This window comes from Schistocerca gregaria, chromosome 10 (assembly GCF_023897955.1).
Source record: "Schistocerca gregaria isolate iqSchGreg1 chromosome 10, iqSchGreg1.2, whole genome shotgun sequence".
Taxonomy (NCBI): Eukaryota; Metazoa; Arthropoda; class Insecta; order Orthoptera; family Acrididae; genus Schistocerca; species Schistocerca gregaria.
In genome coordinates this window covers 149,065,867-149,093,238 of record NC_064929.1, presented here as the reverse complement: position 1 = coordinate 149,093,238, position 27,372 = coordinate 149,065,867, and the positions used below count along the sequence as shown (strand labels likewise).

The 27,372-nt window shown below is 41.6% G+C and overlaps 1 protein-coding gene across 4 annotated transcripts in view; it reads right to left on the bottom strand.

Annotated features, from left to right (window-relative positions):
• Window positions 1–27,372, bottom strand: part of LOC126293354 (uncharacterized) — a 220,065-nt gene that overhangs the window by 16,988 nt on the left and 175,705 nt on the right. For all 4 annotated transcript variants that reach the window (XM_049986555.1, XM_049986554.1, XM_049986556.1 and 1 more), the window contains 4 exons: window positions 26,691–26,813; window positions 18,867–18,989; window positions 18,612–18,731; window positions 955–1,095 (listed from right to left, as the gene is read on the bottom strand). In XM_049986555.1, the coding sequence (XP_049842512.1) occupies window positions 955–1,095; window positions 18,612–18,731; window positions 18,867–18,989; window positions 26,691–26,813 (507 nt within the window). The remainder of the gene's footprint in view (window positions 1–954; window positions 1,096–18,611; window positions 18,732–18,866; window positions 18,990–26,690; window positions 26,814–27,372) is intronic.

The following is a 27,372-nucleotide window of genomic DNA, read 5'->3' as shown; positions in this document are numbered from 1 at the left end:
ACCTCTCGATATACTACAGCATCATCCGCAAAAAACCCTCAGTGAACTTCTGATGTTATCCACAAGGTCATTTATATATATTGTGAATAGCAATGGTCCTACAACACTCCCCTGCGGCACACCTGAAATCACCCTTACTTCGGAAAATTTCTCTCCATTGAGAATGACATGCTGCGTTCTGTTATCTAGCAACTCTTCAATCCAATCACACAATTGTGAAGAAACTGCTTAGCTACAGCCCAGGGAATTCTTTTCAGAGTGAAGCTTTCCGTTGGTAGTACTTTACTGTCTGGCACACAGTTTTAGTCTGCCAGGTGTCAAATCAGCATACACTCCAATGCAGAGTGAAACTTCATTGTGGGAACTCAATTATGGTTTAGAAATGGGTGATGTTAAGTGGAGAGATAGCAGAGACTGTCTCAGCAGAGGAAGACAATGCAATTGCACTTGAGTCTGTTGACAACAGACGTTGGTCAGGCAAACTGAGCGGTAGGCGGGCAAGGGATGACCAGGATGCAAAATCACAATGCATTTCATTACATTCAGACTTTTAGCCCACAAACCTGCTGTAATCCAACTGCAAATTCTTATGACAGGATACCTCAGAAAGGGACTTTTCTGGCATATGTTTTTAATAATTTTCAGTTCAACTTGATTTCTTATTTCTGTTTCAGCTTTTTCCTTCCTTGGTCTTTGAGTCTCTGTTAGTCCTCATTAAGAAAAATTCAAAATCCTTCAGATTTCCTACACTTCCTACGTTGTTGTACTTTAACTTCAATGTTTCCTTTACAGGTATAGTTCATAATCTCTCTTGAAAGGTTTGAACTTTTGCATACAATAACCTACAACTGATAAAGTTTACACTTTTTTAATAACTGATTATGTGAGTTTCATATAGTATAAAATAATTACTGTGGTTAAACAAAGTACATAGGTCATAAATGCAATACTTACTTGTTGCACGGCTCATTGGGTATACAGCAACATTCTCATCATTTACAAATGTTTTTGGCTTCTCACTATTATTCATTCCTGGGTTTTGTGTCTCTGCTGCAGTTGAAGTACCCGCATCCATTGTTGTTCCTGAAAGTCTGCCTGCAAAGACAATACAGCGAACAATAAGTAATATGAAGGAATCCAATTATTATTACAGTTTGTTTGCAATTTCACTGCAACAAATAGTAGCTCAGTTTAGCTGCTAAGAATTGGTCATACATGAAATGCATATGAGACTGTTTTTTATAAACTGTAACTTAAGACATTCTTTTAAAGTAATGATGGCAATATTGCATAAAATGTTTAATAAAACCTGAGATGACATAATTTTACATTTATGTACTGTCTGTATAATTTATAATCCTAAGGATTTGGTACACCCTGCAGACATATCATCCTACGATGTGTAACATTCAAGATGTTCATTAAAATCCTTATCATCTGCATAGAAAGAAAACATTGGATTTTAATCAACTAAAGGAACAGTGGATGCAGCAAAATGAATCAATTTGTAACTCATGAGTGAAATTTGCGATGGATGAATGAGTGTAAATTACAACTTTTTCTTGGGTTCATAGATAGATGCACTGACACACAACAGGAATCGCTAAGGAACTAGTATCAAGCCTTCTGAGATCCCTTGGAAAATTGGTTCCAAAATGGACATTAATTGTTTTCATTTGATTTACAATTACTCTTTCTTTCTTGTCAGTCAAATAAAGGTTGTATCACAATAAGACACTACATGTGTTTCCATACCTCTGGCAGGTGCATTAATACCATCCTCATAAAAGAGAAAGCTTGTTTCAGCTGCTCCAGTTGCCAGAGTCTATGGTCATGTGTGTGTGTGTGTGAGTTGCATTTGCATATGTGTGTGTGTGTGTGTGTGTGTGTGTGTGTGTGTGTGTGTGTGCGTGTGTGTGTGTTTGTCTATTTTTGTCAAAGGTCTTGTTGGTCAAAAGTTAACTTCCTGACAGTCTTTTTGTTGTGCTTTTCTGTGACTCAGCATCTCCACTTTATGGTAAGTGGCAACTATCCTTTTCATTACACTGTTACATTCCATCCTGGATTTTCCTTTGTTTGTAGTTTAGACAAAGCCATGGATATTGAAGATAATCCATTTAGTGTCATTCATCAAAACATCAGCAGTATTATAAATAAAAAGATGAATATTTTGTGTCCAACCAGGAAAATGGGAAGATGGATGAATTTCCAAACACACACACACACACACACACACACACACACACACACACACACACACACACACACAAGGCCACTGTTGTCTCTGGGCACTACAGACAACATTTCATAATAAGATTATACACACTTAACTGGAGAATCATTGTTTGGAAGACTTTAATGTCAGTTTCAGCCAGACGGTATTAAAAGAGAACAACTAGAGGCATTGATGTCCAATTTTGAATTGTCATCCACTGTCAAATGCCCCGTAAGGATTGAAGGACTTAGAGCTACATGTTTGTTTTTTGACCACAATCCTACAGTGATTCAACAGTGAAACCACCAGGGTACTGTTTTTTCTAGCCATGATGGTTAAATGTTAACAACAAAATTCAATGCCCAATAAAGTTTAGATCATATAATCAAAGTATAATAATGGGAATTTCTGAAAACCTGTATATGTATGCAGCACTTTGAGTCGTCCCCCCCCCCCCCCCCCCCAATCACCACACATCAACCACCTTTTTTTTTTTTTTTCAAAAAAAAAAAAAAGACATTTATGTGCTATGTTCTTAAAATGAATACTCTATTAATAAGGCAAAAATCATTATTCAAAATGATGTAATCAAAGATAATGATCCAAATGAAACTGAGTTCCCTGAAAATAGTTCTAGTACAAATTGTGCCAATTTCAGATCATTGGCCACCAAATTCAATGAATATTTCCTCATAGAAGCAGGAACATTTACAGCTATCAATAAACATCCAAATACAGATGCATTAGACTTATGTGTGCAGTTTGAAAAACAACTCCACATGAAATAACTGAATTCATTAGCTCATTAAAAAGCAGCAATTATGCTGACTACGATGTCATTTCCATAAAATGTTAAAATTTTGTGCTTCAAATACTAACAAAGACATAGAGGGGCTGGCCAGTACTTACCTCAGCTCAGTACAGCCAATAGATACACAAAAAACAACCAAAAATTTAAGTTCCTAGCTTTTGGAATAAATGTTCCTTCATCAGGGAGGAGAGAGGGGAAAGAAAGGGAAGAAGGGAAAGTGGATTTAAGTACTCACAACCCAGGTTATGAAGCAACACGGAAAGGAAAACAGGGAGGGTAGCAAGGATGGAGGCATGGTTGTCAGAGGGAAGCCAAAGATATTCTTCTGTAGGTACTGTGCCAGCTTCAAACAAAAGAGGATGCATACAGAAGTAAAGAGGTATTTAGTATAAAGATGTAGGATGAAAAGATGCCTGAATGGCTAAAGAGGAAAGGGAAAGAGGAGAAGACTGAAGAGTAAATGGGAGTGAGGTTGTTTAACGTAGGTTCAGTCCAGGGGGATGGCAGGATGACAGGATGTGTTGGAGTGCAAGTTCCCATCTCCGCAGTTCAGAGGGACTGGTGTTGGGTGGGAGAAGCCAAATGGCACATACGGTGTAGCAGGTTCCTAGGTCCCTAGAATTAATCTGGAGGGCATGCTCCGCTATTGGGTATTGGACATCTCCTAGGCAGACAGAGAACCATCCTGGCCATCGCATTGTAGAAGGCTTCAAAGCCCCAACAGAACGTATCTCAGCTCTGGTAGACCTACACCTCCAACCTATCACCCGCAGACTCCCATCCTACATCAAGGACACAAACCACTTCCTAGAACACCTCAAATCCATTCCCACTCCTCTCCCACCTGAAACCTTTCTTGTCACCATAGATGCTACATCCCTTTACACAAACATCCCACACACCCATGGTCTATCTGCCCTTGAGCACTACCTCTCCCAACGCCCACCCGAAGATCTTCCAAAAACCTCATTCCTTATCACACTTACCAACTTCATCCTCACCCATAATTACTTCACTTTTGAAGGCCAGACCTACAAACAAATCAGGGGAACTGCCATGGGAACCAGGATGGCTTCGTCCTATGCCAACCTCTTCATGGGCCGCATGGAGGAGGCTTTCCTGAAGACCCAACAGCTGCTTCCCCTGGCCTGGTATAGGTTTATAGATGACATCTTTGTGGTCTGGACTCATGGTGAAGAAACACTACTTAATTTCCTCCATAACCTCAACTCCTTTTCGAATCTGAATTTCACCTGGTCCTTCTCCTAAACCCAGGCCACCTTCCTGGATGTTGACCTTCATCTTGTTGAAGCTCACATCCACACCTCTGTCCATATCAAACCCACAAACAAACAACAGTACCTTCACTTTGATAGCTGCCATCCATTCCACATCAAACGCTCCCTTCCCTACAGCCTAGGTATTCGTGGCAAACATATCTGCTCCAGTGACGAATCCCTCAACAATTACACCAATAACCTGACCAGTGCTTTCCTCTCCCACAACTATCCTACAGACCTTGCCCACAAACAGATCTCCCGAGCAATACATTCCTCCCCGTCCAACAACAATGTTCCTACCCTCAGACCACACAGAAGCATCCCCCTTGTCACCCATTATTATCCTGGCCTCAAATACATCAATAAATTACTCCAGCAGGGATATGACTTTCTCAAGTCAACCCCTGAAATGAGATCATCCCTTGACAAAATTCTCCCCACACCACCCAGAGTTGCCTTTCATTGTCTCCCTAACCTCCATAACATCCTTGTTAAACCCTACAATATTCTCAGACTACCTTCTCTACCCAGCGGTTCCTACTCCTGTAACCGACCCCGCTGCAAAACCTGCCCCCATGTATCCCTCCACAACCACCTACTCCAGCCCCGCTACTGGTAAAACATACACAATTCAAGGCAGGGCCATGTGTGAAACTACACATGTCATTTATCAGCTGACATGCCTGCACTGCACAGTCTTTTACATTGGTATGACAACAACTAAACTGGCTGAGTGCATGAACAGACACAGACGAACTGTCCGCCTAGGAGATGTCCAGTACCCAGTAGTGGAGCATGCCCTCCAGCATAATTCTAGGGACCTAGGAACCTGCTACACCGTATGTGCCATTTGGCTTCTCCCACCCAACACCAGTCCCTCTGAACTGCGGAGATGGGAACTTGCACTCCAACACATCCTTTCATCCTTCCATCCCCCTAGACTGAACCTACGTTAAACAACCTCACTCCCATTTACTTTTCAGTCTTCTCCTCTTTCCCTTTCCTCTTTAGCCATTCAGGCATCTTTTCATCCTACATCTTTATACTATATACTTCTTTTTTTCGGTTGTTTTTTGTGTATCTATCGGCTGTACTGAGCTGAGGTAAGTACTGGCCAGCCCCTCTATCTCTTTGTTAGTATTTGTTTCACATCTTTATATGAGATTTTCCATTAATTATTTAAAATCTTGTGCTGACTTGATATGATTAGCATTAAGCTATAGTTGTAATCAGTCATTGACTAAAGGCATATTTCCTGACAAACATTAAATATGCTGTAGTAACAGACATTTACTGAACTGTAAATAAACACACCATGTATAATTACATACCTATATTGCTCTGAGGGATGAAGTAGTGAAGGCAGCAGAGGATCAAGTAGGTAAAAAGGCGAGGGCTAGTAGAAATCCTTGGCTAAAAGAAGAAATATTGAATTTAATTGATGAAAGGAGAAAATATAAAAATGCACTAAATGAAGCAGGCAAAAAGGAATACAGACGTCTCAAAAATGAGATCAACAGGAAGTGCAAAATGGCTAAGCAGGGATGGCTAGAGGACAAATGTAAGGATGTAGAGGCTTATCTCACTAGAGGTAAGATAGATACTGCCTAGAGGAAAATTAAAGAGACCTTTGGAGATAAGAGAACCACTTATATGAACATCAAGAGCTCAGATGGAAACCAGTTCTAAGCAAAGAAGGGAAAGCAGAAAGGTGGAAGGAGTACATAGAGGATCTATACAAGGTCGATGTACTTGACCACAAAATTATGGAAATGGAAAAGGATGTGGGTGAAGATGAAATGGGAGATACGATACTGCGTGAAGAGTTTGACAGAGCACTGAAAGACCTGAGTCGAAACAAGGCCCCGGGAGTAGACAACATTCCATTGGAACTACTGACAGCCTTGGGCGAGCCAGACCTGATATAACTCTACCATCTGGTGAGCAAGATGTATGAGACAGGCAAAATTCCCTCAGACTTCAAGAAGAATATAATAATTCCAATCCCAAAGAAAACAGGTGTTGACAGATGTGAAAATTACCGAACTATAAGTTTAATAAGTCACAGCTGCAAAATACTAATGCAAATTCTTTACAGACAAATGGAAGAACCAGTAGAAGCCGACCTCGGGGAAGATCAGTTTGGATTCCATAGAAATGTTGGAACACGTGAGGCAATACTGACCCTACGACTTATCTTAGAAGCTAGATTAAGGAAGGGCAAACCTACGTTTCTAGCATTTGTAGACTTAGAGAAAGCTTTTGAGAACGTTGACTGGAATACTCTCTTTCAAATTCTAAAGGTGGCAGAGGTAAAATACAGGGAGCGAAAGGCTATTTACAATTTGTACAGAAACCAGATGACAGTTATAAGAGTCAAGGGTCATGAAAGGGAAGCAGTGGTTGGCAAGGGAGTGACACAGGGTTGTAGCCTCTCCCCGATGTTGTTCAATCTGTATATTGAGCAAGCAGTGAAGGAAACAAAAGAAAAATTCGGAGTAGGTATTAAAATCCATGGAGAAGAAATAAAAACTTTGAAGTTTGCTGATGACATCATAATCCTGTCAGAGACAGCAAAGGACTTGGATGAGCAGTTGAATGGAATGGACAGTGTCTTGAAAGGAGGGTATAAGATGAACATCAACAAAAGAAAATGAGGAAAATGGAATGTAGTCGAATTAAGTCGAGTGATGCTGAGGGAATTAGATTAGGAAATGAGACACATAAAGTAGTAAAGGAGTTTTGCTATTTGGGGAGAAAAATAACTGATGATGGTCGAAGTAGAGAGGATATAAAATGTAGAATGGCAATGGCAAGGAAAGCATTTGTGAAGAAGAGAAATTTGTTAACATCAAGCATAGATTTAAGTGTCAGGAAGTCGTTTCTGAAAGTATTTGTATGGAGTGTAGCCATGTATGGAAGGGAAACATGGATGATAAATAGTTTGGACAAGAAGAGAATAGAAGCTTTCGAAATGTGGTGCTACAGAAGAATGCTGAAGAATAGATGGGTGGTTCACATAACTAATGAGGATGTATTGAATAGGATTGAGGAGAAGAGAAGTTTGTGGCACAACTTGACCAGAAGAAGGGATCGGTTGGTAGGACATGTTCTGAGGCATCAAGGGATCACCAATTTTGCATTGTTGGGCAGCATGGAGGGTAAAAGTCGTAGAGGGAGACCAAGAGATGAATACACTAAGCAGATTCAGAAGGATGTAGGTTGCAGTAGGTACTTGGAGATGATGAAGCTTGCACAGGATAGAGTAGCATGGAGAGCTGCATCAAATCAGTCTCAGGACTGAAGACCACAACAACAACAACATATTGCTCTTTCAGTCTTTCCAACTCTGTTTCAGGAATTGGTCTGTGACAGAATAGTGACTCACTGGACTGAGCTGAACTTGTTAAATGCCCCTCAGTTTGGCTTTTGTAAAGGATTCTCCATGCAAAAAGGAATATGAAACCTCACAAATGAAGTGCTACTAGAGCTAAACAAGAAATGTTAACTTGTTGGCATAGTCACTGACAATGCCAAAGGCTTTGATTGTGTGTATCACAAGATTCTACTTCGCAAACTAAAATGTTATGGCACTAACAGCACTCCATTTTCATATTGGAATCTTCCTTCCATAACAGAAAGCAGAAGATTTCATTAACAGACTGTATCTCAAGCATGAAAATATCCTCATAACAGTACAACATAACATATTATAATGAATCTATAACTATGCAGTTCTGGAGTATTCTAGATGGTGATATAGCTACCACCAATTGTACATCCCAATATAACATCTGTTCCTGTTATATTTTGTAGTTTTGGCAATGCAGATTCTTTTCCATTTGAGATCATTGAGTAATATCCTTGTCTGAAGATCTATAATTTTTTATGTCATATTACTTACTATCTTTTACTCTGAAAACATTTCAAAAATATATCTAATATTCAAACTTAAGAAAATGTAAGTATATCTCAACGTATTAATTCTAAAAGATGTTATCCATGATTAAGAATTGATCTGAATCATAATGTGTGAACTGTTGATATAACTGTATCTTTGATTATGTCTATGCTGCAGCAAGTAGTAATAGTAATTGTTTGTGAGATGTGATGGAGAGAAGTTGAAATGTAACTCACCTGTAATGTACAGTTGTGGGATATACTGTTAATATTTCATGAAGAGACAAGAATGTGTCTTGTGGTTTTTCAAACAGGAAGAATATATCAGAGAATGACTTTATCTGGCATTTATTTTTAAAGAAGTTACATTTTATGTCTCAAACGTGTCATTTGAGAACTCAGCTAATCATCATTAGTGACGAATTTATTGAATGAAGGAATTACAGGGTGTTTAAAAAATGACCGGTATATTTGAAACGACAATAAAAACTAAACGAGCAGCGATAGAAATACACCGTTTGTTGCAATATGCTTGGGACAACAGTTCATTTTCAGGCGGACAAACTTTCGAAATTACAGTAGTTACAATTTTCAACAACAGATGACGCTGCAAGTGATGTGAAAGATATAGAAGACAACGCAGTCTGTGGGTGCGCCATTCTGTAAGTCGTCTTTCTGCTGTAAGCGTGTGCTGTTCACAACGTGCAAGTGTGCTGTGGACAACATGGTTTATTCCTTAGAACAGAGGATTTTTCTGGTGTTGGAATTCCACTGCCTAGAACACAGTGTTGTTGCAACAAGACGAAGTTTTCAACGGAGGTTTAATGTAACCAAAGGACCGAAAAGCGATACAATAAAGGATCTGTTTGAAAAATTTCAACGGACTGGGAATGTGACGGATGAACGTGCTGGAAAGGTAGGGCGACTGCGTACGGCAACCACAGAGGGCAACGCGCAGCTAGTGCAGCAGGTGATCCAACAGCGGCCTCGGGTTTCCGTTCGCCGTGTTGCAGCTGCGGTCCAAATGACGCCAATGTCCACGTATTGTCTCATGCGCCAGAGTTTATACCTCTATCGATACAAAATTCAAACGCGGCAACCCCTCAGCGCCGCTACCATTGCTGCACGAGAGACATTCGCTAACGATATAGTGCACAGGATTGATGATGGCGATATGTATGTGGGCAGCGTTTGGATTACTGACAAAGCTTATTTTTACCTGGACGGCTTCGTCAATAAACAGAACTGGCGCATATGGGGAACCGAAAAGCCCCATGTTGCAGTCCCATCGTCCCTGCATCCTCAAAAAGTACTGGTCTGGGCCGCCATTTCTTCCAAAGGAATCATTGGCCCATTTTTCAGATCCGAAACGATTACTGCATCACACTATCTGGACATTCTTCGTGAATTTGTGGCGGTACAAACTGCCTTAGATGACACTGCGAACACCTCGTGGTTTATGCAAGATGGTGCCCGGCCAAATTGCACGGCCAACGTCTTTAATTTCCTGAATGAATATTTCGATGATCATGTTATTGCTTTGGGCTATCCGAAACATACAGGAGGCGGCGTGGATTGGCCTCCCTATTCGCCAGACATGAACCCCTGTGACTTCTTTCTGTGGGGACACTTGAAATACCAGGTGTACTGCCAGAATCCAGAAACAATTGAACAGCTGAAGCAGTACATCTCATCTGCATGTGAAGCCATTCCGACAGACACGTTGTCAAAGGTTTCGGGTAATTTCATTCAGAGACTACACCATATTATTGCTACGCATGGTGGATATGTGGAAAATATCGTACTATAGAGTTTCCCAGACCGCAGCGCCATCTGCTGTTGACAATTGTAACTACTGTAATTTCGAAAGTTTGTCTGCCTGAAAATGTACTGTTGTCCCAAGCATATTGCAACAAACGGTGTATTTCTATCGTTGCTCGTTTAGTTTGTATTGCCGTTTCAAATATACTGGTCATTTTTGAAACACCCTGTATGTTCCCAGTGCTGATTGCAAGAAGAAGATTAACATATTGTTGTTAAACAAATCCAATAACTGGCAAACCTTTTAGAGAGACCATATCCTGTTTTCTTTTTTTTTTTTTTAAGACAACAACCAAATAATAACAGCAACTACAGCATCAAACAGGAAGATGAGTGTATGGTTCATTATGGACATTTTACAATGAAATGCGTTAGCAAAAACTGATACAGGTTTCTTGTCCTGCAATTAACTTCAATCAATTATTTATCTGGAAATTTCTGGCATGGAATTGTATCTGAACTTTATTTTGTCAGTTATTTAACAATATTTCAATTATAGTCAGGATGGGGTCCTATTAGAATGCGGAGTGACACAAGGATCAATAATGGGCTCACTCTTGCTTCTGACCTATGTAAATGATGTCCTAATGACTTTTAAGTGCAGTTCAAAAAACTTTGGTGTTTGCTGATGACACAAACATACTAATCAAGGGTCCAAACTCAGTCCTAACAGACACAGCTCAGATGACAGATGAACAGTGGGAGTGGTCTTGTAAAGACTCATATTATGCAATTTCAAACAAGTAATAATGATCATTTGCCACCAGAAATAGACATGGTCACACAAAAAATGAGGCACAATATGTAAAATTCATTGGATTGAGCTGGATAACAATTTAAAATGGAGTCAACACACAGATAAACTAATTGAGAAGCTCAGTTCAGCGTGTTACAGCCCTTGTGTTGCCCTAAACACAAGAGTGTTGGTTGATTTTGTGTATTTTCATTATTTGTTGTTATAACGAATTATTTTCTGGGTCAGTGCACCTAAAATAAATAAAGTTTTATTCAGCTGAAGTGAGGAGAAAGAATACTGTATAAAATATGACACAAATCAGTGAAAAAGTATTGTTTCTGAAAAAAAATTTCAAAGAAAAATTTATTTTTACAGGAAAGAGCATTTCTTATACTATTTTTCTACATAGTCGCCACATTGTTCACACATTTGTTATAGCAACCATTGTTCACTTAATTGTCATAGTGGGAAACCAATTTGTCTATGCCCTCTTCATGAAAATACACCACCAGTGAAGACAGTCACCGCTGAATACTATTTTTTGTGTCGCCATCGCTGTAAAATTGCCTTCCTCCAAAATTAGGCTTCAAATTCAAGAGTGAGTGGTAGTTAGAAAAGTGTGAGATCAGGGGCTGTGTGGCAGGTGATCGAATTGCTCCCAACTGCATTATTGTATAAGGTTATGAGTGGCACCAGCTGAATGGTGATGTGCATTGTCATGAAGCAGCACAATGCCTTGACTGAACATTACACACCTTTTGTTTTTGGATTACATGTCAATGTTTTCTCAATGTTTCACAGTATCATACTGCAATGATTGTTTCACCTCTGGGTAGGAACCCGACAAGCAGAATGCCCTGTCTGTACTTGAAGACAGTGCACATGATTTTTTGTGCTAACAATGTCATTTTGAATTTTTATTCTTTGGGTGATTGTGAGTACCACTACTCCCCTGAACGTTGTTTTGCTTCTGGCATGACATGAAAAACCCCTGCATAATCTATCACGAGAACTATATAGAAGATCTACAAAAAAGGGAGCAGTAACCCTTCTGGAACCTCATGCACATGTGCAGTATGAATTGCCTCTGCATGCCTTATCATCCAAGTCGTAGTCATGACAAGACACCAGTCGGTAGTGCCAGCACTGACAGGGGCCGCCACTTCTGAGGTACATATTCATGTCTGTACAACACATGACAAGAAAACAGTGTCATGAGTATTCCACCTATGGCAGCTATAGTGGCAGGAAAATGTTCTATACCAGCAAGTTCTTCTGGCTCGGAGAGCCTCTTCTGGCCACTGGATGGGAGCTACTCACTTCATATTCTCAGGATGTTCTCAAAACCCATCGTAGGGACCGACATTGCTGTCCTCAATTTTCATTGTCACTACCTCTGTGGACGTAGCCTCTAGTAGGAACAGACTTTTCAATGCCTGTATTGGACCTAATTGGGACGGCATTCACAAGACTTGGATTATTTCCCTGCAAGTGTATTTTCCTATGAAGTTCCTTACTGGCATTACTGCATACTAGAAACAGTCAGGTAATTTTAGACAACAGCTCTGTCAAACTTCTGTACCAGAAGATGCTGTATTTTGTGCCTTTTGTTCTTACTATTGAAGTACATATATTTTGTTGTCAATGAACTTGTTAAAACTTGATCACTGTTTTCCCTATGTCTTTGTGAGGGACACATCAACTGGGCCAAATTCTGATTGAATATTCATTCCCTTATCACTGTAATAGATAAGAAATGTAAAAGCACTGCCAAGTCACTTCATTTTGTGGATATCTGCAAGAATTTTCGGAAACCAATGGGAAAACATTTTGCAAAACTTAAGCAATTTGTGACAATTTCACATAAAACAGTTTTTTTTTTTAATTTGTGGAAGCTCATCACAAAGCATTCTTATTGAGAACTGTCTGTCTTAATGCATTTTCTCATTCACTTTCCAAACCAAACCATCACTGATAACAGAAGGCCACCCATTCAGTGCTTCATCATGAACACTGGTTTGTCCATTATTAAACTGTCTCATCCCCTCTCTCAATATTCCACCATTCATTACATTTTCACCTTAAATCTGTACAAGTTGATAAATCTGAACAACTTGACAGTGAATTTCAGCTGGCTTAATAGTCTTTGCATTCAAAACTGTATTACAGAAAGCACTTTACAGTCAGGGAGCTCAGAGATCGTCTGAAGCATTTTGAACAATCACCAACAAATGTGAACACAACACAATCTTGCTATAGTGGCATTAGTGGAAAGGCAATGAAACAGAGACATGAGAGCAAATATGCAGAAATGTGACATGAGTCCTGTGGTGGCAGTAGAACAAACTGGTACTTTCCAGAAACACCTTGTAGATAACTGTACATCTCGCAGAAACATTTTTCGGGGTCTTGAAATTCTTACACTCACTTCCCAAAACATTAATGGTTTTTCTTATTAATAATAATAATAATAATAATCAGTCTTAACTGAACTGTCATTCACACAGTCACAATGCCACAAACAAAAATAATTTTCCTGTAAACTTTTCCTCCTTTTCCAGTGCTCAGAATGGAATTATGTAGGATTTTCAACAACTGCCCATCTAACAGGAAGTAAGGATATTGTAATTCCTACCACTTTAAAAGAGTATTAAAAGCATACCCCATTAGCCACTATTTCTACAAATTATCTGAATGTCTTGATTGAAACGTTCTGCTAGTTACGCAGAAAGTAGCAGTGTTTGTAGTGTTGTTGTGTGAAAAGTAGCAATGAATTGTAAATAACAGTCAGTAATTACAAATGTATGGAAATACGTTATATGAAAAATACATTCATAATGCAATAAATATGAAGCTACTAATAGCAGATAAACAGAAGCTATATAGGAAAACTGAGAAGGCAACAGCACTGTGCAATGCTGCAGCTTTGTTTCTAGTTTACTCAATTTAATTTGGATTGCTTGAGTGCATTAAGCACTGTAGAGACAATTTATTGTTAATCTCTACATATACAGGGTGAAGTAAAAATGCTGCACTTGGAGGTTGGCATGTAATTCCTCATCCAGTTTCAAGACGAAAATTTATCTAGCAAAATCAGGTTGGCTGCATTTTGAAAATACATATTTGAAAACGAGGAGATGGCAAAACTGTTACATCTTGCAGCACATCAGAATGTACAGAGGAACGTTTATCACCTTGCACTACTGTATCAGCCATCACAGCCCACTGAGTAGACTGCTTGGACATCAAACCCATGTTACCATGGGTTTATGGTTCCATTCATTTTCCGGTTCCTTTTTTGTTTCATAGATGTCCATTCCCTAATTCTCATTTATTAGCAGGGAACCATTTTGTCACATGGCAGTAGCCGATCACATGACAGTGGGATCCATTAAACTCATGCATGTGTCTACTAACCACGCAATGTACAACCATAACTAATTCTGTCAAGTTAATATAGGGCAGCTTCTCAATGGAATACACAAATGATAAATATATCAATATGCTTTTGGTACTGGATGCATCTGATAATCAAGCTGCTGCTACTGCTTGTGCATATGCTGCACAGCACCCTCAAATGCACCATTCTGATAAGAATGAGTCTAGGGATCCTCACAGTAACCTCACAGTATATATATTCACTTATGAAATTTGTTATTAATAATCCAACCCAGTTCAAAAGTAATAGCAGTGTGTATAGCTATAACACCAGGAGAAAGGATGACCTTCACTATGCAAGGTTAAGTCTGACTTTGGCACAGGAAGGGGTAAATTATGCTGCCATAAAAGGCTTTGGTCACCTACCAAACAGCATCAAAAGCCTGACAGATAGCCAACCAACATTTAAAAATAAATTAAAAGAATTTCTAGATGACAACTCCTTCTACTCATTGGCTGAATTTTTAGATATAAATTAAGGGAGGGGGGAAATGCAATATTTTGAGTAATGTAATACGTTTTACAGACATATTTTATTAACCTGACACATTCCACATCATTATGAAGTGTCGTATTCATGATCTATGGAACAAGTATTAATCTAATCTAATCTAATCTGGCTTCAGCTGCCAGAGACTGTGGTCATGTGTGTGTGAGTTGCATTTATGTGTGTGTGTGTGTGTGTGTGTGTGTGTGTGTGTGTGTGTGTGTGTGTGTGTGTGTGTGTATGTGTGTGTGTGTGTGTGTGTGTGTGTGTGTGTGTAGTCTATTTTTGACAAAGGTCTTGTTGGCCAAAAGCTTATTCTGTGACAGTCTTTTTGTTCTGTCCATCTGCGACTCTGCATCTCTGCTGTACAGTGAGTAGCAACTATCCTTTTCATAATATTTTTACATTCTGATAAAAATGTTTTCATCGCCTGGGGCCAGGAGCAATGTCTTGGGGGAATTGGTAATCTACACCCACAAATAATAGACAGAGGTTGTCCTAGGATTAGACATACTGCATATACAGAGGATGCAATTCTTGAAACAGTTCACCGATCACCTTGACCAAGTACCCGTGATGTTGCAAGGTAGTTCAAGATATCTCCAAGACTGGTCACTGAACTGTTACATGATGAAGAACTGCATCCATATCATCACACATTACCTCATCTCTAGCAACTAGAAGATCACATTCAATGAATACAGTTTTGTGAAGGATGAATTTAGCTTCATTCATTTAGGTATTTTCAACATTCACTACAACCCTTATTGTTTAGAACACAATCCACATGTCACCAGTGAACATGGATTTCAGGAACACTTTGTCATAAATGTGTGGGCAGGAATAATGAGAGGAGTCTTTTTGGGACTTACCTATTGCTGGAAAAGTAGAACGCACCCCTGTATCGTACGTTTCTTTGCCTGACACATTAGAAAATGTTCCACTTGGTACTCACTGATAGCTATGATTTCAGCATTATGGTGCACCACCACACTGTGGAATGATTGTGCATAACTGTTTAAATAAACTGTTTCTGGGGAAATAGTTTGGTCATGGAGTTCCAATGTTCTGGTCTCCACAGTCCTTGGATTTTAATGCACTAGTTTTTATCTGTGGGGGCACTTAAAGGAACACATTTATAGCAAGCCACCCATAAATGTACGCAACCTAATAGCTCATACGCATGCTGCTTCAGCAATGGTTGATGCAGATCTGTTGTGTAGGGTCCGGCAACATATTATACAGTGAGTGGTGAGGTGTTTGCAAATGCAAGGTTGTCACTTTGAACTTCTCCTCTAAAGTGAATGTTGCTCGTACATGAACGTACCATTTCTGTGAAGATAAACCTGGATATCAAACTACATAATTGAATTATTGTGTGTAGCATAATGTGCAATCCAGTGTAGTCTACCTATTGTGTTTTTTGCATCTCATTGGATACAGGCAATATTATTGTATCCACATATTGTGTTTTTCACATCTCACTGGATACAGACAATGTTACTGTATCCATTATTAGTTTTCATTGTCTCTATTTGTGTCCTGGACAGAACAAAGCAATCGTTTATGTCTGTAAGAAGTTCATGTTATGTCTTAATGTTTAAATAAAAGTAACAACAGAAAGAAATACACAAAATTGGATACACTTTGATGTCTTAAATAAAAAAAAAATGTTTGGCACGAATACGACTCAAATATTGGCGAATCTGCATATCATTTCCTTTGCAATTCTCATCTTTTTTAGCTAATGGGGCAGCTCCAGGATAGTAAAGGGTACATGCTACCTGTTCTTGGCCATGCAGTACACATTTACAGCATTGCTAAAGACTCATTCTTTAAATCGCATTTCCATTAAACCTACTGGCAGGACTAGGTTTTGCTTGCCACACTTTTGTCTTGAACTGGGATCAGGTAGCATATGTGTTATTTGTTGTACACCGTGTGTAAATCAAAGTGCTTCACTCAATTCTCTGTGTATGTTCAGGCTAATCTAAGGAAAACTGTGGGGATTTTAGGTTTTTTATATGGTTTTTAGTAAGAATTGGACTGATTTTTGAGGAAGATTTGTGTACGTAATTTATAAATATTCTGTGCAAATTGACTGAATTATGATGAATTAAAGTTAACCGCCAATGTGAAAATGGTGCCATTGTCATGTAGTGGTGAGTGGCAGAAATCACAACACAGATTGTTGTGGGACTGAGAGCATTTTTTTTCATCTTCCTCGTTTCCTTCAATTCTCTGCTCACTCTGAGACAATGTTGTCATGACTGTGTGACCTATTGTCATTTTTTTGTGATGGGGCTTGTACATTTTGTGCAGTCCACATGTCTTCACGAATTAAGCTAACATTGGCCAGTACAGAGATGAAGTGGCGTCTAATTGTAAGACTTGCATTAGGCCAGTGAGATGGATGAAGTTTGTTATTACTAGGATCTACACATCTGTACATATTCTCTTCTATTATACTTTGTGAATTAAAGTCCCCCATCATGATAATCTGACTGTGTGTGAAGGCAAATCTTAAGAATTACTGTAGTGATTTTGATACAAGTTTCACTCAAAAATACAGATTCAGCGCAGACCGGGCTACATGGTAGTTCACAGCATGCATCATTGCCATGAGATGTCACTCCAAATAGGAATTACACAAAGAACAAACAACCTTCTTCCTTCCTGAGAATTTTCATGGCACACACTGCCTAAATCATTAAAGTTACATATAGTATTAAGTTGTTGGAATTCAGTTGCCTAATGCTGTTTTGTGAACTTTAATTATAACTCTATGCAGTGTTCCCTGAATAAAATTAGCTCTATGCACGAAAATCATGCAGCTTTAGATACTTCCTGTATCCTGCTGAAGCCAGGGTGGGTCGCTAGTGTAGTATACAATGAAGTTTCAATGACTTCCTTGTCTTTTGTTAACATATACCTTGACTCTTTCCCCATGTCTGAAAGTTCTCCTACATTGACCCAACTCACTGTGCCAAATTTATATAACCAACTGGCACACAGATGCCACATCACTGCCTTGACTTACGACAGGACTGCCCGATACCAGTTCCACACCGCACACTCTGCTCCAAAGCAACCATTGTTGTGTTTGAAGTGTGTGAATAATAGTTTGCTCACTATTCTTATTTGCTATAGGAGAAAAATTGTGGCTTGTGACATACAGCTGAAAACATTACTTGTACATCAGCAGTGGAGGGACATACAATCAGCTGGTGCCAGTTCACCAAATATCTACATCACTCCAAAGGGAGCAGTTTGCTCTTTCAAAGTTCATGCAAAATTTCAATTATTTTGTTTCCAAAGGACACACAAAGGACGTGCACAAACACAAACACAAACACACACCACCACCACCACCACCACCACCACCACCACCACCACCACCACCACCACTACTGCCGCCACGACCTCATCCTTACATAACTGCAAATTAAAAAAAGAAGAAAAGAGATGATTTTTTGTGTTTGTCGGATCCGGTTGAAGGCTAGCAGAAGGCATTGAACGTTATGTGATATCTTTTACATAATGTATGAGTAAGTATCCCCTGACCCAGGGTTCTGGGTGACTTTCCCATAACTCTCCCCATATCCTAAATCTTGCCAGTCCTTCTCTTTCATCCCTCATCCTTCCCCTTCACACACTTCTGCCCGAAGAAAGAGCCACTAACTCCAAAAGCTGGTGCATTTCCATATCTTTTATTTTTCTCTTGCCCCTGCTGGGTGAGTAGAATTTTTATTCATCCATATTAAATTACTTTTAAATAATGTGTATTATTTTATTACCACAGCTACAATATATAGCCTTCCTAAATGGTTTTAATTTCATGTCATACAAACTACAATGATTATTAATTTTTGAACCTACATACAGAAGTAATTATTACGTAAGTTTGTAAATGCTGAACTCACTTGGGTAAGTCATCACTGGATGTGCCGTGATTACCTCTCTTGCATGTTTCTCTATTGGATGTTGTTTATGTTCAGCAGTTGATGCATGAGAAGGAGCAAACATTGCTTTTGGTAGCTGCCCTGGTGACATACAAGAATTACAACCAACAACTGAAAATATTCCATCCACAGCAATGTTAAGTATATAGTTCCAGTGCATCAAAGCATGTTTCAGTTCATAAAAGAAGTTTTCTTTGTTTAATATTTAGAACTCACCTGGACTGCTAGCCACAGGATATGCAGTCACTTCTTGCCTCATGGTTTTCTCTTTGGAATGCTGTGTATGTCCTGCACCTAATGCCTGAGTAGACACATCCACTGGTGCCCTTGAAGACTGTCCTGATGACAAATAAGAATTATAATATTATAAGGAATATCAGTGTATTTTATAGTTTTCATGATGTAATACGTAATGGAGCTCAGTTTGTGATTTTTGAAACTTGGTGTATCAGTTGGTCCATTTACAGTTTTCGAAAGGTAAGGTTCTTTCAACACAAGTCAGTTTTGTAATTATAAAGATTTTGTTCAAATTGTAATTTTTCTTTGTTTCATTAAAATTTATATTTGATGAAACTGTAACAACAAATATTTAATAGGAACTTTTGCAAATATTGTATTTGAAGTTCACAATGCACTCTGTAGACCAATTGTGTTGTGATAAAGTTCAGTTGTACCTATTATCTTTTCCCATAGATTTGACAGGCACATGATTTGTAAAGTTAGTTTTGTGTTAGAACTCATGGCAAAAGGAAGTTCACAGAGAAAACTCATACAGAGCAGATGTAATATAGAGATGTTTAATTTTCATAAATAGAAGGAGTCATTCATGCAAAACCTGTTTAAAAAAATTTATTTTTGAAATATCAAAGAGTGAAAGATCACTCTGAAACCCTTCACAGGCTGTGGGAAGTATGAGTGTCCATAATTAAAGTCCCAGTTTCAAAATGCTATAGAAAGAGAACAACTGCTCAGAATGAAGTCAAATTTGAACAGCATATTATTGACACAGGGGAAACATCATTGTGGAAGGGGAAAAAAACTGACCTATAGATGGCACTGCAGGCATCAGAATATGCACACCAACAAACACATGGCTGATTTTCAGGTTGTGTCCAAGATACCCAATATTACCATTAAGCATTGTGTGCTACTGGTAAAGCTCTATTACAAGAATGGTGACTATGCACCAGTAACCCTGCAAAAGTTTTGGATACTCAAGGTATGATAAAAGGCTTTGATCCATTGTCTTCTAAAGATCTGGAGAAAACGATTACAATATTCAGAAAGACTGGTTCTTATGAAGTGCAACATCTCTTGAAGATGTGGTCATAGCACTGCAGGGGGGCTTGAGTACTGCTGTCCGAACATGCAATGCATGGACAATTGCCTAAACATTGGACATGCCTGTAAGCACGGTGTATAAAATCCTATGAAACACCTTCCAGTCTATCCATACAAAATCACTGATGTGCAGGAGAGTGCTTCCTGCTGACTTTCAAGCAAGACAAGTATTCACTTTGGAATTTCTTACTCGCATGGAAGTGAACAATGAATGGCCATGGAACACTCTCTGGACAAATGAAGCCCATTTCCATCTCCAAAGGTATGTTAACATGCAGAATTGCAGAAGATGGGTAATGGAAAATCTGCATGTACATCAGCCGGTACCAATTCATTCTGCAAACGTGACATGGCCTTATTTTTTCGATGAAATAGGTCCTGCATGTCCTCTTCCCTATACCAACACTGGTAAATGCTATGAGACTCTTTTGCATGCCAATGTCATTCCAACCATTCAACAGTGTAGATGTGTGAGTAAGATCACTTTTATGGAAGATGGCACTCCTCTGCACATTGAACAGTCAGTGAAGGCACTTTGGAAATGATGCTAATATTATCAGCCATCATTTCCCTACAGCCTGGCCTTCCAGACCACCTGATCTTATCCATGTAATTTATGACTGTGGAGTTACCTGGTAGATGTTGTCTTCAGTGCTCCAACTACACAGGTTACTGAACTGAAGGCAAGCATTGTACAATGCATTCTGAAGATGAGACCCCAGTCACTCCAATCTGTTGTGGAACATGCTGTTTCTCAATTTCAACTTATGGCAGAAAATGGAGCACCACATTCCTTGTGTCAATCTCATGACAATTAGAAACCAATGTCATTTTGCTTTTTATGTGGTTTTTGGTCCCAGGACAATTTTCCCCATCCAATGTAGTACAATCTTGCTGTGGTGGATGGGCTTACTTAACTGACAGAACCACAAATGTTGACTCCAAACTTAGTGCAGTCATGCATATTGAACAGCATGAATGGAGTAATGTGCAACTCAAACCATAGACTCGTCGCCAATTGTGTAGTAACACTGTTCACATTTACGTCACACTTCACTTAGCGTAGACCGGGACTGTGTCCTAGGCATGCCCGATGTTAACTGACTGGGCACGGCCCATGCTGCCTGAGTTGTTGTTACACCGGCAGAGGTCGCATCTCTGGTGGATGGGACTCTACTTGCGGCAACCACCGTCCATGACGCACCGTGCCAATGTCCGCCGCCTGCGATCTTACTGGTGGCTACTGCACTCCTCCTCCTTCAGCCACTGTGATCCACTGCGTTGGAAGGTGGAGTGTCGGGCAGGAGTGATGACCTCCACATCCATTGAAAGGCTGGAGTCGAGGGGATCTGCCAACCCTCAAGCCGGAACCTTCGAATACGGCTGGAAGTGACCCACACGAAGAGGTCCCCGTCATCCCACCACTGGAGCCCGGGACAGAATCGGCGACAAGCTGTTGAACTCCGGATCATGGTCCACCTCGGGAGAGGCAAGATCCAGTGGCGGGGACGATGGGGAAGGGATGACCACAGGTGAACTAGCCTCCTGAGAAACCGGGCCTGCGAGGGGGGCCGGCTCTCACTAGGGCATCGCTAACGATGTTGATGCTGATGCTGGAGCTACTGGAGGCTGCCAAGGCTGAGAACCATTGCAGTGCGGCAGAGTCACAGCGGGGAGAGGTGGTAACGTCCCCTTATAAACCAACATGGGTGCTGGCAATGAGGAAGCCGGTGTCCAAGAAGTCGGAGAGTGGGTGGCCAAACGTGGACGTAGCTGATTTTGGTGACGACATACCACCCGGTCCCCCACCTGCAAGGTATAGAGCCAGTGGCCATTTCGGCACAGGACCACTGCCAGTATCCAACGTGGATTGCGACCAAACCCACGTGTCCAGACCGACATACCCAGTGGAAAGCCAGGTACTCCGTTTTGCGAAGACTGGCGAGGACCAGGCTGGAGGTGGTGCAGCAGAGTCCTAGGTTGGCGCCCATGGAGGAGGTCTGTGGGGCTGCGTTCTCCCATTGGTGTGGTCCGGTAGGCCGCAGGAAAAACGTCAATGCCTCCTCCACAGGAAAGTCGTGCACATACTTTTTCATCTGCATCTTAAATGTGCGCACCATGCGCTCGGCTTCCCCATTCGATTGTGGATGGAAGGGGGGAGAGCAAATGTGCAGAATACCGAACCGCCTACAAAAATCCTGGAAAGGCTGCAAAATAAACTGCAGTCCATTGTCCAAGACCAGGGTGATTGGCAGACCTTCCACAGAAAAGATTCTTGCTAGTGCCTGGATTGCAACTTCTGAAGTGGTTGAGGAGCAGTGAACCACATATGGGAATCGGGAATAAGCATCAATAATGACAATGAGCCAAAAGCCATTGAGAAATGGGCCCACAAAATCGATGTGAACATGTTCCCATGCTTGGGTTGTCGGGGGCCATGAAGAGAACGCTGCCCTGGGAGATGCCTGTTGGCTTGCACACTGGGAACGTGCTCAATTTCTCTGTCAATACCAGGCCAGTACACGTGTCTGCGAACCAAGGTTTTAGTACGGCAAACACCCCAGTGCCCTGCATGTAATAACGTGAGGACCTCCCTTCGTAAACTTGCAGGAACAACCATGCGAGGAGCTGTATCATCGGTAGCCAGAAGGAGAACTCCTTCCAAGACCAAGAGGTGGTCTCATAGAATAAAATAATTATGAAGAGGGTCCGAGGCTCGGCCTGGAGGGCGGGATGACCACCCCTGCTGAATGAGGCGAACTACTTGCCAGAGAGCCAGGTCAGCTGCCATTTCCCTGGTGACTCAAGAACTAGTGATGGGGAAGCCATCAACTGCTTGGCAGGATGCCACATCCAAATGAAAACACATAATCTCCTCTCGATCAAACGTAGGATCCGGGCCCACTGGAAGACGGGAAAGAGCGTCAGCATTGGCATGCCGTCCGGTAGTGCGAAAATGAATGTCATAATGGTACTTAGAGAGGAACAAGGCCCAGCACTGTACTCTGTGGGCCGCCCTATCCAGAATCTGAGAGGCGGGGCCAAATAACGATATTAACGGCTTATGGTCAGTGATTAACTGAAACTTTATGCCACACAAGAAAGGGTGAAACTTGGTAACAGCTTAGACAATGACCAAGCCTCTTTTTCCGCCTGGGAGTAATGGGCCTGCGCGGGACTAAGAGTTTTAGATGCAAACGCCAGGGGTTGCTCGGAACCATCTGCGTTGCGATGGGCCAGGACCGCCACCACCCCATACTGCAAAGCATCTGTAGCCAGGACCAATGGCTTATGGGGGTCAAAAGTAGCCAAACAAGGCGCTGACATGAGGAATCGTTTCAACGAGGTGAACGCTCGCTCGCATGCAGGCGACCAATCAAAAGGAACACCCTTGCACAGAAGGCAGTACAGGGGACGGGCTATGGAGAAAGCCCTGGGAATGATCCGGTGGTAATAGGCTATCTTGCCTAAAAAAGCTTGTAACTCTTTCAGTGAAGCGGGCCGAGAAAGGTCGACGATACTTTGGACCAAACTTCCTAGTGGCTGGATACTGTGCCGAGAGATGGTGTAGCCCACATACTCAATGGACGGTTGGAAGAAGTTTGACTTACGCAGGTTGCAACGCAAGCGCACAGACCTGAATTTGAGAAAGAGGGTGAGAAGGTTGTGCAAGTGTTCCTGCATGCTGCGGCGTGTGACAATTATGTCATCCAGGTAATTAATACAATGAGGGATTGTTGACGTGACGTGCTCAAGATAACGCTGGAATATCGCCGGGGCACTGGATATTCCCAAGGTCAACCGCTGGTATTGGTAAAGGCCAAACGGGGTGTTGATGACCGCCAGCCATTTGGAGTCCTCATCAAGTGGTATCTGATGATAAACCTCCAAAAGATCAATTTTCGAAAAATATTGGCCTCCCACCATGGCGGAGACAATTCATCAGCACGAGGCAAAACATAGATGTCCACCACCAATTGGGAATTAATGGTGGCCTTGAAATCGCCACAAAGACGTAATTTTCCCGAGGACTTCCATACAATAACGAGGGGCGAAGCCCACTCACTAGAAGAAATAGGAAGAACGATCCCTAGGGCTGTCAGCCGGTCTAGTTCTTCCTTTACCTGAGGGCGGAGAGCCAAGGGGATCTGCCGCGCACATAGAAAACGCGGGCGAGCCTATGCCTTCAACGTTAAGTGAGCCTCAACATCTGAAACACACCCCAGGCCCTCCTCAAAGATATCTGGAAAGTCTGAGATCAAAGATTCCAGTGATTGATAGGGAACGTCTTCGGAGACCAACTGTATGGTGTCAGCGATAGAAAAACCGAAAGCTTGAAAGGCATCCAGGCCAAAAAGGTTAGCGGAGCTTGCATCACTGGCAACAATAAAAGTAATAGGCCAAGTGATTGATTTGTAAGTCATGTCGGTAGTGAATTGACCCAGTAGGGAAATGAACTGTTTACCATAACCGCGTAGACGCCGGTAAACTGGCGCAAATGGGGGCGATCCGAGGTCAAAATAAGTTTGTGCATTTAACAACAAAACTGCCATGCCCGTATCTACTTGCAGTTGTAACCAGCGCGACTGAACCGACACCTCGATAAAGAGTTTGCGTGCCGATGCGTCGGGAGCCTGGCCCGATGAAACTTCCTGAATGTCAATGTCCATGTCCTCTGTACCTGCTTCCTTCGATTCTCTTGAGGCTGAGCGGCAAACTTTAGCAATGTGACCTTTTTTATTCCATTTGCGACAAACGGCCCAATGCTGGGGGCACTCTGACCGATCATGATGTATATAGCATGACACACAGGACGGCAACAGGGGCCGGCGGCCGGAATTCTGTTTACGCGCTGTGCGGGAGCGGCCGTAACGGTCGGATTGTACGGCTCGCACGTCGTCCACCCCGGATGCAGTGGACGCAGACGCGCCGCCCTGAACTGCCGCGATGTCGCACCAAACTTCCAACTGTTGACCTGCGGTGTGAGAGACTTCATACGATTGAGCAATGGACAGGACTTCCTCAAGGGAAGGGTCTTCTAACTGCAGGGCCCGTTGCCGGACCTCCATATCAGGGGCTGAATGAACAATGACGTCGCATACCATAAGGTGGGCATACGACTCTCACAACTGCTCCGTGACAAAATGACACTTGCGACTAAGACCGTGATGGGGCTGCTTCTTGCATTGATAGAACTCGACCCTAGCCACCCTAACATGCGTGCGGCAGCGATTATATGAACACAGCAATGAACACAATGCGTCAAAAGACAAGGATGAGGGTTCCTGCAACGGCGCTAGCTGCCGGAAAACTTGATACAGCAAGGGAGATATCCAAGACAAGAAGAGAGCACGACATACCTCTGCATCGGCAACATGAAACGCCTGGAAATGTTGCCGAAGGCGATGTTCATATGTGTCCCAATCCTCCGCCGTCTCGTCATACGGGGGAAAGGGAGGAGGGAATGGCACTGGAGCAGACTGCGTGGAGAGCAACGCCAGAAGCACTTGTTTCGTGGTGGCCATGAGCTCCGTCTGCTGCTCAACCAAAACCCGCACTAAATACTCCATGCCGTGGAGAAGCTGCAAAACCGTAACAATGACGCAACACGTGAAAGAACGACCCTACTCGTCGCCAATTGTGAAGTAACACTGTTCACATTTACGTCACACTTCACTTAGCGTAGATCGGGACTGTGTCCTAGGCATGCCCGATGTTAACTGACTGAGCATGGCCCACGCTGCCTGAGTTGTTGTTGTTACGCCGCCAGAGGTCGTGTCCGAATTCTCGAGTGCCCTCTGGTAGTCGTGACGCACCGTGCCGATGTGCAACACTCGCGATCTTTCTGGTGGCTACTGCTGTTTCCCTAAATACCTTTTGGGACAAACAATCAGGGAAGAAAGGATATTGTGAAGCCGTGGCTTAGCCACAGCCTAGGAGGCTGTTTGCAGAATGAATTATCACCCTGCAGTGGAATGTATGTTGATTTGAAACCTCCTGGCAGATTAAAACTGAGACATTAGCAGAAGTAAAGTTCTGAGGGCAGCTCATGTCTCATTCTTAGATGCTCAGTCAAGGCGAAGATTCTAGGTGCAAGTCCTGGTCCAGCAGACAGGTTGAAGCTTATGGAATTCTGCCCAAGAATGGTACCAACCAAAACATTTACCTCTTGATGAAATCTCAATTTTATTTCCCGTGTCTAAAATATGTTTTGATAGGACAGTTTTCATGCATGCATGGCACGGGCCTATATTAATGATCTGTACGATGTTAAGATATTGGCTTTGCCAAAAAGATCGTTCAGTTTGTCTCCTATACAAAACATGTGATACAAGCTTGGATGTCAATTCCATCAATCCCATCAACAATATCCTGGATATTGAGGGCCAATCCCAACAGTTGTGTGCCTTATCACCTCAAAAGAGGAAAAATTGACTCTGTAACACCGTTCTCAAACAAATCATCTATGACCCTTTGCAAAAGACAGTGCAACATTCTACTAACAAGGACTGGCCCAGCAGTGTGCTTGTACTACCAATTTGATTCTTCTTTTAACATGACATTGTAATCCCTGAAATAGAGCCACATATCCTCTACATGCATTAAGTTTCATTTTATTTCCCCCTCTCCTTTCGGGTGTTCAGTTTTTATTGTCAGTGAGTGGAAGAAGTTTACATTTCTGTAATACATAGAACTCACCTCGATTGTTAGTTGCATGATGTGCTGTGCCTTCCTTTCTGGTGGTTTTCATTTTTGGCGCCTGTATGTGCTCAGCAATTGGAATATGAGTAGATGCATCAGTCATTGCTCTTGGTGCCTGTCCTGATAATAAATGAGAACAACAGTCAGCAATTGAAACCCTTCCATCTACACTCTGACAATTAAATTTGCAACACCAGGAAAGATAAAAACATGAAATGTTACCTATTTGTGCACACAGTATACTAGGAATAATACATGATTAAATAAGTATTTCATCTGGAGGTGACCTGATGGTTTCCACATCCTGAGTCAAGCAGAAAGATTGAACCAACGACTTTGAAGAGTCTGTGACAAGCCAAACTGCATTTTCTGGACTTGTATCATAGGGTTGAAATCAACAAGGTCCCTCTAAATGGGCTGCATGTGCACTACACATCAGAGGCTATTAGGCAAATAGCTGACAGTGTGTGGGGTGTGCATGAAACTTTTTAGATTAGGCAAATCTCCATTCAGTCCATATTATGGTAGTTGTAGTCTGCAGTGGTTCACAACCTTTCTTAGGCCATTAGCGCCCCCTCCCCCCAATCTGTTGCCACCCCTCCCCCGTATTATCACTAACTTTAGCACCCAACTAAACTGTAGAATGAAAGACTTTTCTAGGAACACTTTTATTTTTAAA